Here is a 17,738-nt window from a genome sequence, read left to right as displayed (position 1 = left end):
ACATGAAGGGGAAAATGACGTATCAGTTAAAAATATCACTGTTAAAGAAATTTTTATGACTTTTGAAAGTCTCGATGCTGGCAAAGGACCTGGTCCTGATGAAATACCTCCATTTTTATTGAAAAAAATAGCAACAAGTTTTGTTAAACCATTGTTTTGGCTTTACAATTTATCTCTCAAAACAGGTGATTTTCCAAAAATTTGGAAGAAATCATTTTTAGTTCCAATATTTAAATCTGGCAAACGGTCAGATATTAAAAACTATAGAGGTATTGCAATTATGTCATGCATTCCTAAAATGTTTGAAGCAATTGTTAACCAGAAAATATTTAACCAGGTTAAGCATCGCATTTCAAATAATCAACATGGTTTTTTTAAAGGTCGGTCAACGTCTACTAATCTGTTGGAATTTGTAAACTTTTCTATTGAAGCAATGGATAGAGGTAATACCGTTGAAACCTTATACACTGACTTTAGTAAGGCCTTTGACAGAGTAGACATTCCCTTACTTCTTTTTAAATTAAAACGTTTAGGTATGACAAGTACACTTTTAAAATGGATTGGATCATACTTGACAGAAAGAACACAGATGGTCCGCTTTAAAGGAAAAATATCTTCGCCAGTCAATGTTACCTCGGGAGTTCCACAGGGATCTCATTTAGGTCCTTTATTATTTATTTTATTTGTGGATGACGTGAAGTTTGTGTTAAATCGTTTAAATGTGCTCATATATGCTGACGATATGAAACTGTACATGGAAATCTTTGACAATTCTGATTTGCTACATTTTAAAAATGAAATTGATGTTTTCTACAACTGGTGCGTTAAAAGTCTGCTGGATATTAATGTTAAAAAATGCAATATTATATCATATTCCAGAAAAAACACTACTCTAGATTTTACATGTACTCTAGGAAACCAGCTGGTTGTAAGGTGCGATAAAATAAGGGACTTAGGAGTAATTCTTGACTCGAAGTTGACATTTGTAGATCATGTGAATACCACAATTCACAAAGCAAATAATATGTTGGGATTCATAAAAAGATTTAGTTATCATTTTAAAGACCCATATACCATCAAAACACTTTATATAGCTTACGTGAGATCAATTCTCGAATACTGCAGTGTGGTTTGGGCTCCATACCATGAAACTTATATAAATCGTATGGAATCAGTTCAAAAACAGTTTTTGTTATTTGCTCTTAGGAAACTAGGCTGGACCTCTTTTCCCCTTCCTTCTTATGAGTCCCGTTGCATGTTGATAAACATTGAAACACTTAAGAAACGAAGAGAAATTTCCATGATTTCCTTTGTCAATGATATTATCTCACAACGCGTAAATTCAGAAAAAATATTAGCAAGATTAAATTTTTACGTACCATCACGCATGTTAAGAACTCGAAATGTATTTCAACTGTCACCTCACAGAACGAATTATGGTAAAAATGGACCAATTAATAGAATGATGAGAGTGTATAATAATTATTGTGAGCATATAGATCTAACGATGTCTAAAGATACAGTAAGGAGAACACTAACTGCTAGGATTTCATCTCGTTAAGTTTAAAACAATTTTTATTTTTTAGATATTTGTATATGCAGTCTACATTTGCCGACAATTTCAAATAAAACGTATGTTTTAAAATAGCATGTAAGGCAACAGCACTATTGTAAAACGGTCTACACTGATTGACGACAAATAAACAAATAAACAAATAAACAAATTTTGACTAAATTCCTAGGCAGTTCTGAATTAAGTTCCAAGGGATTGTGAAAGGAGTTTTAGTTGCATTTTAAAGAGATTTAAAGGGAATTACAAAATCAATTTTAAATGAATACTGATTAGGATTCTATGTGAATCGAATCATCCGGAAAGTTCCAAAGAAATTCTGAAGAGAGTGTTAAGGAAATTCCGAGATCCTATGGAGGAATCTGAAGAGAGTTCCAACGAAATTTGGAGAAGAGTTCCAAGTTTAAAAATATGACCAAATGTTGATGTTCTACGATTTTTGTAAATGTTTAAGTTTCATTTAAGTTTGCATTTTTATGAGCATTTTAAGCATAAATTATAAATATTGAAGACACACCTTTTGAGATATTTCAGTTCATTTCAGCAAAAAACAAACTGTATATTTTCCCCAGAAAGACTTGTCTTTTCTAAACAACTTTGTCTCAGACGTCATTTCAATCAGACATAACATTTTTGCGCTACAATTGATTTAAAAAATGTAAATGACGCCATTTTGAAAAAAAAATACAAGATCCAAAATGGCCGAACTTTTGCAAAAATGTGAATGACAACCCATAACACACAATTATGCTAAATTTCATGTAAATCGGAGAAGGTCGACCCTAAGCTACAGTTCGTACAGTTCAAGCGGCGTCTATAGGTTTTACATTTCGAAACCTCTAGAAAATGTTGTACAAAATTGCTGAATATTCTTACTTACCTAAATGGAAATTAAAAATCCATTCTAATAAAACCTAAAGTTACCGATGAAATAAAATACTTTCAAAGCCCCCCTCACCGTAGGCGCCACTGCTTCTGTTTGCACTGTGTTCGACTGCACGCAAGTGCAGGCAGCAGCGGAATAATTAATCGGTAATTTATTGGAACCACTAGAGGTCGCCATAGTTATCCTCGCCGCCGCCACACCGCTGTCATTTACTTGTCGTTGTTGTTGTTTTCAGTTTTATCTCGTAAACAAGCAGCTTTACCGAATGCATCACGGCGGCGACGATTGCTTTGGATTGGAATCGATGAATGAAACGACCTACACACTACAACAGCTTACAAAAGCCAATCGCCTGCGACCCCTGCCTGACGACAACTGAGACAGACGACGGCGCGGGGCAGCACAGGGCCTACTTAGCAGCGACTGTCTGTCAGTCGTGTCGCCGCTCGTGGGTTCCAATCCGCGTTCTATTATTTATTTAACATACGAAATGTTAATAAATTCATACGGTGAATTCTTAAAACGACGAAACACGCGTCTGTCACACACACAAACACACCATTTGGTGTCGATTGTTTGCTTTTGTTTTGTTGAAAGTAACTGGGTGACGACGACGAGGACGCAAAACCGTTATTGAAACACGCGACGTGCGATCTGTCATAAAGTTGCGGAACGGGTTCGAAATGTGTTGATCACGCACAGGCCCAAGAGTAAACAATACTTTCCAAAGTAAATAATTATGTTTGAGTTGTTTTTTTTTTTTCAAACGAAACCTAACAGAATCCGGTAACTGAAGCCGGTCGCAAACTTACCTCACCGCCTCGAGACTGTCCCGCTCGACGGCCCGGTGCAGCGCGGTGGCTCCGTCCCGCGTCCGGTAGTCGAGCAGGGCCCCACCGTTGACCAGGGCAATTAGCAGCTTGTTGGGCTTCTTCGTTCCGGTGGCGATCGTCAGGGGCGTTTCGCCCGTTTCCTGACAGTGGAAGTTCGGATCGAGTCCTTTGGCACACATCTTGGCAACCTTCTCCACGTGACCCCCGTTGATGCACTCCAGGAAGCGCCGCAGATTGGCCCGGGTATGCAGGGCCTTCAGCTGCCGCTCGTCCAGGTTCAGCATCTTGTACACCCGGCGTTTGTATTTGAGCTGGAAGAAAGAGGAAAAGCTCATTAAAATTAGCGATAGAATTAATTAGAGCCGCAGACGACGCGCCGTGACAGAGTCGGCGCGGATCAATAATAAACCGTAGCGTGGTCAATCGCCTGCTTCAGGTTAAGGCCCAGCAGGCTTTGGTATGTAGAAATCTTTTATGTCGTGATTTGCCTTTCATTCGATCTTAATGATTTTGCACTTGCCTTCATCTAGTAGGCCTTTTGTTCGACGGCAGCGCTCGGCGCACTCAAGGAAGGTATTCAGCGTGTCGTTAGACCAGCTCCACTGCACGAGTCGCTGGATATCGGCCTTTCGCGGGGACTCGGATTGCAAGACAAGTGGCCCAATGTCCATAGATAATGTGCATATAGGAATATAGGGATAAAGGAGGAGCTGCAGCGTGATTAACACAATACACATGATGATGTACATATTTGCTGTTGTTGGTTGAAAGCAGTAGACAGCAGAATGGCTTGATCGAAATGGATGTTGACCTCATTCGGGGGGCTTCTTGAGATCTCTGTAGTGCACTGAAGCTGGTGAGGATAGTTCGGTCGTTATCGTCACTCTGGCCCTTCGTTCGCTTTAAAGTGCTTCTCATCCGCGGAGACGGAAGTGTTGCAGTGGATGAAAGTAGGTGTTGGAAATTTGATTGCTATCTCGCAATAATCAAAAAACTCATAGCTCATAGCATAGTCGTTTTTAGTTATTTGAATTTTTACCCAAAATTACTTGAAATTTTTTAATCGTGTATATTTGTGTAAAAAGCAATTATTGTCTCATACAAGTTTACCTCAGACGCCATTTCGATTGGAAGCGATGGCTCCGAGTTATAATTTGTAGAAAAATTTCGAATACGCCATTTTGAAGATTTTTTTGCAAAATTCAAAATGGCCAAGTTTTTGCTGAAATGTGAATGATTGACCATAACAAGCTATTTTGCTAAGCTATTTTTTTTTATATTTGGCCTGGAAATGATCGATGCAGATTAATGATGGAGCAAAACCTTATTTTAACTACTGAAAATTGCATGAATTTATTGAAAGTTTTGTCGACTGCCGGAAGTTCTATGAGCTGGTCGGAAATTCTATGGACATTTAGGAAGTTCTATGAACGTCGCGAAAATTCTATTAACTGCTGGGAAGTTCTATGTTCATCTCAGAAGTTTCATGCTCATCTTGGAAAATCTATGAGACCTTAGGAAGGTATAGAATAACCTTCACAGAAGTTCTATGAACTGCTCGGAAATTCTATGATCACCTCGGAAGTTCTATGAGAATCTCTGAAGTTCTATGAACACCTCAGAAGTGCTGTGAACTGCTCGGAAGTTCTATGAACATATCAGTAGTTCTATGAACTGCTCTGAAGCTATGGACATATCGGAAGTTCTATGAGAGTTTTGGAAGTTCTATGAACATCTCGGAAGTTCGATGATTTATTCAAAAACTCTGAGTACTGCTCGGAAGATCTATGAACTACTTAGAAGTTCTATGAACTACTTGGAAGTTCTATGAACTACTCGGAAGTTCTATAAACTGCTTGGAAGTGTTATGATCATCTCAGAAGTTTCATGCTCATCATAGAAGTTCTATGAGAGTTTTCGAAGTTCTGGAATAAACTTCTCGGAAGTTCAATAAACTGCTCGGAAATTATATGATCATCTCGGAAGTTCTATTAACATCTCGGAAGTTCTATGAGAATCTCTGAAGTTCTATGAACACCTCGGAGGCTCTGTAAACACCTCGGGAGTTCTAAAAAGATCTTGAAAATTGTCTTGTCGACTGCATGAAGTTCTATAAACTGGTCGGAAATTCTAGGGACATTTCGGAAGTTATGTGAACATTTCGAAAGTTCTATCAACTGCTGGGAAGTTCTATGATCATCTCAGAAGTTTCACGCTCATCTTGGAAGATCTATGAGAGTTTAGGAAGTTATAGAATAACCTTCACAGAAGTTCTATGAACTTCTCGGAAATTCTATGATCATCTCGGAAGTTCAATGAGACTTTCCAAAGTTCTATGAACACCTCAGAAGTGCTGTGAACTGCTCGGAAGTTCTATGAACATCTCGGAAGTTCTATGAACTGATCGGAAGTTCTATGGACACCTCGGAAGTTCTATGAGAGTTTTGGAAGTTCTATGAACATCTCGGTAGTTCTATGAACTATTCAAAAGCTCTAGGTACTGCTCGGAAGTTCTGTGAATATCTCGAAAATTTTATGAACTGTTCTATGAATGTTCTATGAGCATCTCAGAAGTTTCATGCTCATCTTTTGTAAGTTCTATGAAAGTTTTGGAAGTTATAGAATATGATCATCGCGAAAGTTCTATGAGAATCTCTGAAGTTCTATGAACACCTCGGAAGTACTGTGAACTGCTCGAAGGTTCTATGAACATCTCGTAAGTTCTATGCTCATCTCGTAAGTTCTATGTACTGCTCGGAAGTTCTATGAACTGCTCGGAAGCTCTATGAATATCTCGGAAGTTCCACTAGAGTTGTTGAAGTTCTAGGAACTATTCAGAAGCTCTAGGTACTGCTCGGAAGTTCTATCAAATTCTCGGAAGTTTTATAAACTACTGGGAAGTTCTTTGGACTACTCGGAAGTTCTATGAACTGCTTGGAAGTTCTATGATCATCTCAGAAGTTTCATGCTCATCTTGGAAGTTCCATGAACATCTCGGAAGATATATGATAGTTTTGGAAGTTATAGAATAATATTTTCGGAAGTTCTATGAACGTCTAGAAAGTTCTATGAGAAGCTCTGAAGTTCCATGAACATTTCAGAAGGTCTATCAACATCTCTGAACATCTATGAAATGCTCGGAAGTTTTATGAACTACTCGGAAAGTTTATGAACATCTCGGAAGATCTATGCACTGCTCGGAAATTTTAGGCCGCCTCGAAAGTTCCATGAATATCTCGAAAGTTCTATGAACTGCTTGGAAGTTCTATGATCATCTAAGAAGTTTCATGCTTATCTTGGAAGTTCCATGAACAGTTCTGTGAAATGCCCGGAAGTTCTATGAACATCTCGGGAGTTCTACAAGCTTCTCGAAAATTATATAAATTTCTTAAACTCCTGTCGACTGCATGTATGAAACCGTCGGAAGATCTAGGGACATTGCGGAAGTTCTATGAATATTTCGAAGGTTCTATTATCTGCTCGGAAGTTCTATGAACCACTCGGATTTGATTTTAATAAAGACAATAATAATAATACACCTCGGAAGATCGATGAACATCTCGGATGGTCTATCAACTACTCGGAAGTTTTACGAACAACTTGGAAGTTCCTTGAACTGCTCGGAGATTTTAGAACATCTCGGAATTTCCATGAACATCTCAAAAATGTTATGAACAGCTTGGAAGTTCCATGAACTGTCCAGAAGCGCTAGGAACTGCTCGAAAGTTCTATTAAGTTCTCGGAAGTTCTATGAACTGCCTGGAAGTTCTATGAACTGCTCGGAAATTCTATGATCAGCTCAGAAGTTTCTTGCTCATCCTGGAAGGTCGTAGAACTACTTGGAATTTTTACGAACATCTCGGAAGTTCCATGAACATCTTAGTACTTCCATGAACATCTCGGAAGTTCCACGAACATCTTGGAAGTTCCATGAACTATCTAGAAGCTCCATGAACTGTTCAGAAGCTCTATTAAGTTCTCGGGAGTTCTATTTACTGCTCGGAAGCCCTATGAACATCTCATAATTTCTATTAGAGTTTTGGAAAATCTATGGACTGCTCGGAAGTCCTATGGACATCTCAGAATTTCCATGCAAATCGCGGAAGCTCTATGACCATTTTGGAAGTTCAGTGAACTGCTCAGAAGATCCATGAACATCTCGAAAATTCTATGAATTTCTCTAAAGTCTCGCGAGGTCTATCAACATCTATGAACTTCTCGGAAGTTCTAAGAACTGCTCGAAAATTCTAGAATATCTCGGAAGTTCCACGAACATCTTGGAAATTCCATGAACTATCCAGAAGCTCCATGAACTGTTCAGAAGCTTTATTAAATTCTCGGAAGTTCAATTAACTGCTTGGAAGCCCTATGAACATCTCATAATTTCTATGAGTGTTTTGGAAAATCTATGGACTGCTCGGAAGTTCTATGGACATTTCATAATCTCCATGCAAATCGCGGAAGCTTTATGAACATTTCGGAAGTTCAGTGAACTACTAAGAAGATCTATGACCATCTAGAAAATTCTATGAATGTATCTAAAGTCTCGGGAGGTCTATCAACATCTCTGAAGTTCTATGAACTGCTCGAAATATCTAGAACATCTCGGAAGTTCCACAAACATCTTGGAAGTTCCATGAACTATCCAGAAGCTCCATGCACTGTTCAGAAGCTCTATTAAATTCTCGGAAGTTCTATTAACTGCTCGGAAGCCCTATGAACATCTCATAATTTCTATTAGAGTTTTAGAAAATCTATGGACTGCTCGGAAGTTCTATGGAAATCTCAGAATCATCATGAAAATCGCGGAAGCTCTATGAACATTTCGGAAGTTCAGTGAACTACTCAGAAGGTCTATGACCATCTAGAAAATTCTATGAATGTATCTAAAGTCTCTGGAGGTCTAACAACATCTCTGAAGTTCCATGAACATCTCGGAAGTTCTATGAACTGCTTGAAAATTCTAGAACATCTCGAAAGTTCCACGAACATCTTGGAAGTTCCATGAACTATCCAGAAGCTCCATGAACTGTTCAGAAGCTTTATTAAATTCTCGGAAGTTCTATTATCTGCTCGGAAGCCCTATGAACATCTCATAATTTCTTATTAGAGTTTTGGAAAATCTATGGACTGCTCGGAAGTCCTATGGACATCTCAGAATCTCCATGCAAATCGCGGAAGCTCTATGAACATTTCGGAAGTTCAGTGAACTGCTCAGAAGATCCATGAACATCTCGAAAATTCTATAAATTTCTCTTAAGTCTCGGGAGGTCTGTCAATATCTCTGAAGTTCTATGAACTACTCGAAAATTCTAGAATATCTCGGAAGTTCCACGAACATATTGGAATTTTCATGAACTATCCAGAAGATCCATGAACTGTTCAGAAGCTTTATTAAATTCACGGAAGTTCTATTAACTGCTCGGAAGCCCTATGAACAGCTCATAATTTGTATTAGAGTTTTGGAAAATCTATGGACTGCTCGGAAGTTCTGTGGACATCATCGCAGAAGATCTATGAACATTTCGGAAGTTCAGTGAACTACTCAGAAGATCTATGAACATCTCGAAAAAACTATTAATTTCTCTAAAGTCCTGTGAACTGCACGAAAGTTTTATGAACTGGGGAAGGGGATGCTGAATATCAATACAAAGAATTCGTGTTGGAGCTCTTTGAACTTGTCGGAAGCTCTATGAATATGTCGGAAGTGCAGTGAACTTGTTGGAAGTGCAGTGAAATTGTAGTAAGATAAGTGAACTTGCCGTAAGTTTTAAGAAACTTGTCGGAAGATCTATGAACTTGTCGGAAATTTTGTGAACTTGCCGGACTTGTCGGAATTTTGTTGAACTAGTTGGAAGTTCTGAGCACTTTTCGGAAAATCTAAATATGGCGGAAGTTCAGTGAACCTGTCAAAAGTTCTGTTACCTTGTCGATAGATCTCTGAATCCTTTGGACATTTTTCAAGACATCAAGTTGATCAGGTATTATTCTGAAGATCAACATCCGATCAACAATTCAACTAATTCTCTCAGATATTCTCTCAAGATATCAGCATGACCAGGAATTATTCCAAAGGCCTTAAGATGGTCAAACACCTCCATAAAGTAATTTGGATATTTTTTCAAAACTTCAGCTTGGTCAAATATTATTCTGAAGATCATCAACTGTCCAACAGTTAAAGTCATCTCCATATAGTCCTTTGGATAATTTTTCAAGACTACAGGTTGATCATGTTATAGATCTCCAACATTCCATCATTACGAATTATGTCTCCAGGATATTTTCTCAAGATATCAGGATCATCAAAAATTATTCCAAAGATTTTCAGTGGATCAAAGATCTGCATAAAGACCTTTGGACCACGGGTGGGTCGTGGGCTGCCAACTTGGTCATTTTCTAAATTGTATGTAGAATTTTTCGTATTTTTAATTTTTTTGGAGATATTTGGATAACAATTTAATCGTTTCAAAATAATTTAATTAAATTTAATAATTATGAAAAGTTTGATTTTAGAGATTATTATACTATTTGGCTGGCTGATAAAAGGACTTACGGACAATATGGCTTGATTATAGATACTTGAGGCCATTTTAGCGTTTTCAAAGACCATTCTAGCGTTCTGAAGCCTTTTCGCAAACTAAGGTTATTTTGACGTTGGAAGTTGGCCAGTAGGCGGTTTTTTAACATTTCAATATATTGAGGTGCTTTTCTAATTAGTTATACCTCTATATTGACTTATGTGACTCGATGACTCTTGCAGTGCTTTCAAATCTTTTCAGCACATTTCAACTCGTTTTGGACTGTTTGGTGTTTTTAAGCTGTTTCTGGGTTTCAGGATATCATGCAATTTGAAGGTTTTGTTTGCATTTTATAGCCATTTTGGAATGGAAGATCATTTTGGCATTACATTCAATATTGGTGGATCGAGAGCTTACAGCATTTCTCAAAGTGGGTCGCAATCGAAAAAAGTTTGAGAACCGCTGAAAACGTAAAATTAGCTCGAGAAAACCCGCAAAAATGACACCTCAGGAAATAAGTATTTTATTTTCCATAAAGACCTATACTGCCGTTCTACGCATAACTGTCCCATGTTTTATGCAATCCTTATGCACCGTGGGACTCTTATGCGTATAACGGCAGTATACTACGCCAAAAAGGCACTAATTTGAAAATAGCTACTTTGGGTGTACCCCCGGTGTTTGTCTTTTTCATCAGTATGTCGCTTAGTTCGAGATCAAGAGCACATTTCTCTCCAAACCTTGTGTTCTCAATCCCTACCCTGCCATCCATTTATTACAACTTGTTACCCATAACCTCGAGATAGCCACGAGTAATCGGCCCCCGCTTTACTAACGCTAGTTTAAAGTTAGTTCTGTGATCTAAACAATGTGTATCGGCTCCGCAAAGCTACAGCAAATGAGCCTGGAAAAATAAACGCATTATTAAGAAAATAGCTAGTTATGCAACAAGTTGCAAAAAGATGATTTTTTCAGCACGAGTCGTAGGTTATCCAACGAGGCTTGCCGGGGTGTGCATAGGGTCTTTTTTTTGAGGCAATGAACACCCTAATATTTATATAAAGAAAATGACAAGATACAATTTTGAAATTGAAACTCACCTCCAGGTAGCCAACGGGCCCGTTGAACGGGTAGTCACCCAGTCTTCGTTCCTCGTCCAGAAACTTTCCCGCTTTGCCATTGGACGGCGGACAAAACAGGCCGTAGTTGAAGCTTTCCTTCAATTCCTGAAAAGAGCAAACAGAAAACGAAAATCCTATTAATTCCTAAACTGGCAACATTTTTTTCTTCTACTCGACTCGACGCAACTCATTTGACGGCGATTAGATCATCACGTTCAAGGTTTTTTTTTTCTTACCCCCGCACATATACAATAAAAATGTCTTCTGACGACGATGTCAAGACCAAAAAGCGCAAGCATTGCACATTGTTGGAGGGAGATCCGGTGTGTCGTGTGTTCGCACCTCCGCATAACCGCGCGTGGCATAAAATGTTGCAAATAAATCACGAGACGTTCCCACCTTCGGCTACCCACGAGGATCTGCTGGTGCTGATGCAGCAATCAAGATCTGTAAGACTGGCGAAGAAAATCGAATTTCATGGATGGTTGCGCACTGACACATCACCCCCGGCCCAGCATCAAATTTGTCGTCTAGGAACGAAACAAAAAGGTGTGGCGGTAACAGTCTAAGATACCGATTTAAATTTCTGTAGAGATGTTTGCGATTTCTTCAAATTTCAACGGAAACGATAGTTTCAGTGTAAACAAATGTGCAAACCTGCCTACTGCGACGGACCACACGAGTAGAAGAATTTCCCGGAGCCGATCGAAGTAACCCGACTTTTTTGCATTGTCCGCTTCTATGTGTTTACACTTTGTTTTTCGCTTGCCAAAGGCATTTTGACAGATGCTGATCAGCACCATCAATTCGAATAGGTATCAATCCGCCTCAGGAGAAGAAAATGCTGACTGACGACGTCAACCCACGACGATCGATTTGCAGCGCTTGATTCTAAACAAAACATCCGTTTGTTTCATTCGAGTTTAATCAACCCTAAACGATACGTTTGCTGCTGTTGCACAATCGGTTCCCGTCTTTGAATCGAATGACACATGCGGTCTTCATCGTCGTCGTCGTCTCCGGTTGGTCGATCCGGTGTCAATTTGCGCTTAGTAGCGGTTTCACTTTTCACTGTCCATCCGCGGCAAATTGTTGGGTTGAGATTCACGCTGAATCGGCGCCACCGTCCATATAGATTTCTCCGAAACCGGAATGAAAGACTCAATTAAAAAGACAAAAGAAAAAGAATAGTCGTGCGGCAATTAATGGCCTTTTTAGGGAGGAGAGAGGCTTAAAAACAGCAGCAGCAACAATGTGAGGCACAATTCCAGTTAATTTTCACGCTCTTGTGTAATCGAAATTTGTATCGTTTCAAATGATCCAAGCATGCTTCGTTTTGCTGACCGGCAGCAATCCGATTAGAAATTTACGTTCGATTGACGTTTCGATGTCTGCATCAACATCAAAATGTGGGATTTGGCTGTCGTAGAGGTCCGAAGAATGAAATGAACGACGGTCAAGAACCGGGACGGCCCAGGAGCAGACCCGGGGATGGCGTCAAGAGCAGAATGGAAATGTTATAGGCCATTAAAACTTGGCCTTTGCGGCCATCTGGAAAAAAATGCTGATGATGCAGATTTCGAAATTTTGCACGGTGAGGTATGGGATTAAAATTTTAAAATGCTTCTATTTCTCCTTTAAAGCTTTTATTATTTTTCCGATGATTTACGACGGATAAAAACTCAAGGCCTACTCACTAGACGTATTCAGAAATTCCAGTGAAGGAAAACCGTTGATCCCCGGTCCATGAGTTGATGGGTCGATAGGTACATGTAAATTTAGGTGCTCTGAGACTGACATATACGAGCGTCAATTTTGACATAAAATTGAGTCATAATAGACGTGAAATTCAGCTCAATCAAACGTACTCTAGAACTTTTCAGTCTCGAAGCACTTAACTTTACATGACATGTTTGTTTACGTCTCATTCTTTATGTCAAAGTTGGATTCCGTCACGTGTAAGATTAGGTATTTCTAAGTGTGTAGGATTCAGGTATGAGAGCTGCCTCCCTGGCGTCGGTAGCATTGGTACTCAGTACGGAAAACAATATCGATTTCGAAGTTAACAAAACATCGCGCTTCGCGATTAGCACTGGAATAAATCAATCATTTTGGAAAATTATCACGATCTAAGACTAGAAAATCTTTCGAAATTCTGAGACATTCCTTAATTGTTAAAATCTCACACTTCATTTTTTGTATTCCGTACTAAGAAAAAGATAAAAATTCCAAACTTGAAGAAATATTCAAGATTCTAAGATAAATATTCGAGAATAATGGACATAGATTTTTTCCTGGAGGCGGACCAGCCCCAGGCTGAAAACCTCCTTAACAGGGCTGGAAAGCGCCTCAGAGCGTTTGCAAAGCAACTTTGTGCATGCATCTCCCAACACTCGACAAAGAGTGTGTGGTGCTCCCATTTACTTCGCACACTCTTTTCCAACTAATCTGTGAGAAAGCGATCCACACAATGAGCGGTACACTCCGTGCGGCGCAGGGAGCGAATATAATACAGCAAGCGCTAATGTCTTTTTTTAATCATTTGCATACTTGGCTTACCACGACTGCATGAATAGGAGATGAAGAAGAGCGTAACACTGAGTGGCACTTTTTGCGTCGGAGCCGTCGGAGCGATGGCTACACATTGAATTTTCGTTATTTCTGTGTGTGTGTCTGTTCTCTCTTCTCCGCTGCTTTACACTTGCGCAGGGTGAAAGACAAGCAAACTTTGTGTTTGCTTGATTCTCACTTTGTTTATTTCAGAAAATCAAGACATTGCGCACATTGAGTGATGAGATGACAGCCCTGCTCCTTAATAAAGAAAACATAACCTAACCTGGACTTAGAATGTCTATTAGCAAAATTCGATTAACTCTCAAATCCCCAACGCCAAAAACTTCCCCATTATAATTCAAAATATTTTCGGAATAAAAATATTTCTTCAAAATCCTATAAAACTTATCAAAAGATGGATCGATAAAAATCTGTTCAGTAGTGACAGAGTTATGATAGATTTGGCATTTTTCAGTATCAGACGTTGGGGGTTTGAGAGTTAAAACCAGGGCCCAACAAAGTCACTTTCAATTGAAAATCGTCAAGCCCCGACGAAGCTGTCAACCACCACTTTCAATTGAAAGTCATTCTGTCTTCTCTTCGAGCATATCCCCTTCAACATCAACAGTACCACTTTCATTTCGTCTTCCATTGTCAAATGAGCTTACTTTCGCATTGAAGCGAAGCTATTTGATCCAAATTCGTGCTGTTTTCCTGACTTCTGTTGATTGTTCACTCGGGTAATTTTCAGCGCATGTGCAAAAGATCTGTGCACGTGGATGTCGAATTTTTCATTGTCGGGTGGTTTGTTTAACCATCAATATGGGTATTTGTGACATCGGGGTGACGCCAAATTGAAATTCAAGATGGCGGCTTCCAGTTTAAGAAAAAGTGGGAAATACTGTCAAATACCCATCAATATTGGTATTTTTGGAACCGGGATGCTGTCTAGAGAATGAAAATTGAATTCCGACGCCATTTTGAAATCCAGGATGGTGGCTTCCGATTTCAGAAAAAGTGGGAAATAGTGTCAAATACCTATCAATATATGTATTTTTGGAATCGCCATGTCATCTAGGGATTGGAAATAGATAAGCGACACCATTTTGAAATCCAAGATGGGGGCTTCCGGTTCGAGAAAATGGGGAAATACTGTCAAATACCCAACAATATTTTTGGAATCGGGATGACGTCTAGGGAATAAAAATCGATATTGATATTTTTTCAACCGGGATGCTGTCTAGAGAATAAAAATTGAATTCCGACGCCATTTTGAAATCCAAGATGGCGGTTTCCAATTTCAGAAAAAAAAGTGGGAAATACTGTCAAATACCCATCAATATGGGTTTTTTTAAATCGGGGTGACGTCTGGAGGCTGAAAATCGATATCCTACGTCATTTTGAAATCCAAGCTGGCGGCTTCCGATTTCAGAAAAGGTGGAAAATTCTGATGCCGACCCATCAATATGGGTATTGACATCTAGAAACTGAAAATTGATATTCGACGTCATTTTGAAGTCCAAGATGGCGGCTTCCAGTTTAAGAAAAAGTTGGGAAATACTGCTAAATACCCATCAATGTGGGTATTACGATATCCCAGTACCGTCTAGAGGTTAGTTACCAATCTAATATGGAGAGATTGGTTCAGAAAAAGTGTGAAATACTATCAAATACCGATCAATGTGCATATTTTTGGAATCGGGGTGATATCTAGAGGCTGGAAATCGATGTCCAACGTCATCTTAAAATTCAAGATGGTGACTACCGATTCCAGAGGAAGTGTCAAATACTCTACAAATGGCGTTGAATATTGATTCTCCGTTCCGAAAATACCCAGATCTTAGTGTTTTTGACACTTTTTCTGTAACCCGATGGCCGCCATCTTGGATTCCAAAATGGCGTCAAATATCGATTTTTGGCGTCTACGTGTCGTCCCCGTTCCGAAAACACCCATATTTTAGGGTATTTGACAATTTTCTGAAACCTGATAGCCACCATCTTGGATTACAAAATGGCGTTGAATATCGATTTTCGGCATCTACATGTCGTCCCCCTCCCTTATCTTAGGGTATTTGATACTTTTTCTGAAATCCGATGAACACCATCTGGATTCCAAAATGGCGTCGAATATCGATTTTGGGCATCTACATACATTTCATCCCCGTTCCAAAAATACCCGTATCTTAGGGTATTTACGAGGGGGGCGACACATCTACATCTCAATTCTAAATGCTCAAAAAATCTCACCCTAGCGAATCAATCTTCGAAAAATCATCTTTCATTTCTCGCATCTACTTGCATCGTGCTTCATATTTCTGCAGGAAATCTTCAAAATCGACATAAATCTTCCTTCTATCTACTCAGCGTGCGTGCAGCTAGCCACAGCAAAACACAATCTTTTCTGCATCGTAGATAGAGTCGTCCCCCTCGGGTATTTGACACTTTTTCTGAGCCCGATGGCCGCCATATTGGATTCCAAAATGGCGTCGGACATTGATTTTCTGCACCTTCGGGTCGTCCCCGTTCCAAAAATACCGATATTGTAGTGTATTTGAGACTTTTCCTGAGCCCGATGGCAGCCATCTTGGACTCCAGAATGGCCTCCTAAATTTAATTTTCGTTTAAAATAAAATAACATTTTATTACTACACATAATCCGGATGCGATCCCTATCGGCATCCGATATTGTGCGGATACTACATTTTGATGCCTGAAGACGCGACGCGTGACAAATCGAATGAGCCCCGAATTGAAGTGAAAGTGGAAAAAAACGAAGGAAGCAGTTTTCGAGTCATTCATTGCGTCAATTGAGACAAGTCTTTGCTTCAAATAAAATGAACTGATGCACTTGACGAACGAAACAAGCCATAGCCAAGTCATGTTTGACAGGAAGAATGTTCATAGTGACTCGATAACAAGAAACACAAAGAATTACACATAAATGATATTGCTCGAAATGAAACGATTCTGCGGAGAGTTAATTTTCTTGTCTTTGTTTCGAAAATGCAGAATCCCGGTTAATACAGTTAATAAGGTTTTGATCAACTTCTCGGATATTTTTCGGTTTTACACGATTGTTTTTGATACCCGGTTAATAACCGGTTCTCCCGGTTTTGTGGCCACCCTGCACTCTGATCGACCAAAGGTCAAGCTCAAACACTGCATAATCGAACGATTTTCGGTCTGTACTCTTTTAAATCACACTCCGTGAACAAAGGCGTTGCCCATCGCAGCAACCGAACAATAGATCAGCGCAGTCGAGGTCATAACAAAGGGAAATACGAGAATCATTTACTTTCATATACAGTGTATAGCAAAATTGAGCGTACATTTTGAATATTTTTTGAAACATTCTGAATAGATGTATTTTTTAAAATCTTGGCTGGTGGTTCAACAGATGTTTATTGATTTATCGTTTTTGTTTTGGACTGTATTGGAATAACCTGTATGAAGTTGGATTTATTTTAGTTAAACGCACGATTTTCAACTAAACGCACAATTTTAGTAAAATTAGTGGAATATGAACGATTTTTATTATGACTTAAAATGAGCAAAATTTCAAAAGGTACAGTTCATTATATTTCAAGATATGAAGGTTTTTAAGGAAAAGGCGTTTTTTTCTAAAATAGCTCTTACTTTTAATAAACGCAATCAAATAAACGGAACACTGTACCAATAATTGATAAATTATGATGTCTAAGTCTCGTTGATAAAGGAAAAAAAAAAAGATAAATTATGATTCAGCAGCCAGAAATTCAGAAACGTATCTCTTTAAATTGAGCTTTTGAAGTTTGTTTTTTTTTCTAAAATTTAAGGACATCTGTACGCTCAATTTTGAGGTACACTGTTCATTCATTGGCTGCTAACTTTTTTTCATCAATATAGTTTTCATGTTAGAAGTTCTATGAGAGTTTTCGAAGTTCTGGAATAAACTTCTCGGAAGTTCAATGAACTGCTCGGAAGTTCTATGAGAATCCCTGAAGTTCTATGAACACCTTAGAAGTTCTGTAAACACCTCGGAAGTTCTACAAACATCTTGAAAATTTTATGAATTTATCGAAAGTCTTGTTCACTGCATGAAGTTCTATGAACTGGTCGGAAGTTCTAGGGACATTTCGAAAGTTCTGTGAACATTTCGAAAGATCTAATAACTGCTGGGAAGTTCTATGAGCATCTCAGAACTTCCATGCTCATCTTGGAAGTTCTATGAAAGTTTTGGAAGTTATAGAATAAACTTCTCAGAAGTTCTATGAACTG

At 38.9% G+C, this 17,738-nt stretch overlaps 1 protein-coding gene across 5 annotated transcripts in view; it reads right to left on the bottom strand.

The window, feature by feature from the left end:
• Positions 1-17,738, bottom strand: part of Prosap (prosap) — a 394,561-nt gene that overhangs the window by 67,838 nt on the left and 308,985 nt on the right. For all 5 annotated transcript variants that reach the window (XM_065229416.1, XM_065229418.1, XM_065229414.1 and 2 more), the window contains 2 exons: positions 10,908-11,033; positions 3,269-3,600 (listed from right to left, as the gene is read on the bottom strand). In XM_065229416.1, coding sequence (XP_065085488.1) covers positions 3,269-3,600; positions 10,908-11,033 — 458 coding nt within the window. The remainder of the gene's footprint in view (positions 1-3,268; positions 3,601-10,907; positions 11,034-17,738) is intronic.

The sequence above is a fragment of the Ochlerotatus camptorhynchus genome, unplaced genomic scaffold (assembly GCF_037179485.1).
Source record: "Ochlerotatus camptorhynchus isolate MF236.1 unplaced genomic scaffold, CSIRO-AGI_Acam_v1.1 ptg000314l, whole genome shotgun sequence".
Taxonomy (NCBI): domain Eukaryota; kingdom Metazoa; phylum Arthropoda; class Insecta; order Diptera; family Culicidae; genus Ochlerotatus; species Ochlerotatus camptorhynchus.
This window is presented reverse-complemented; position numbering and strand designations above follow the sequence as displayed.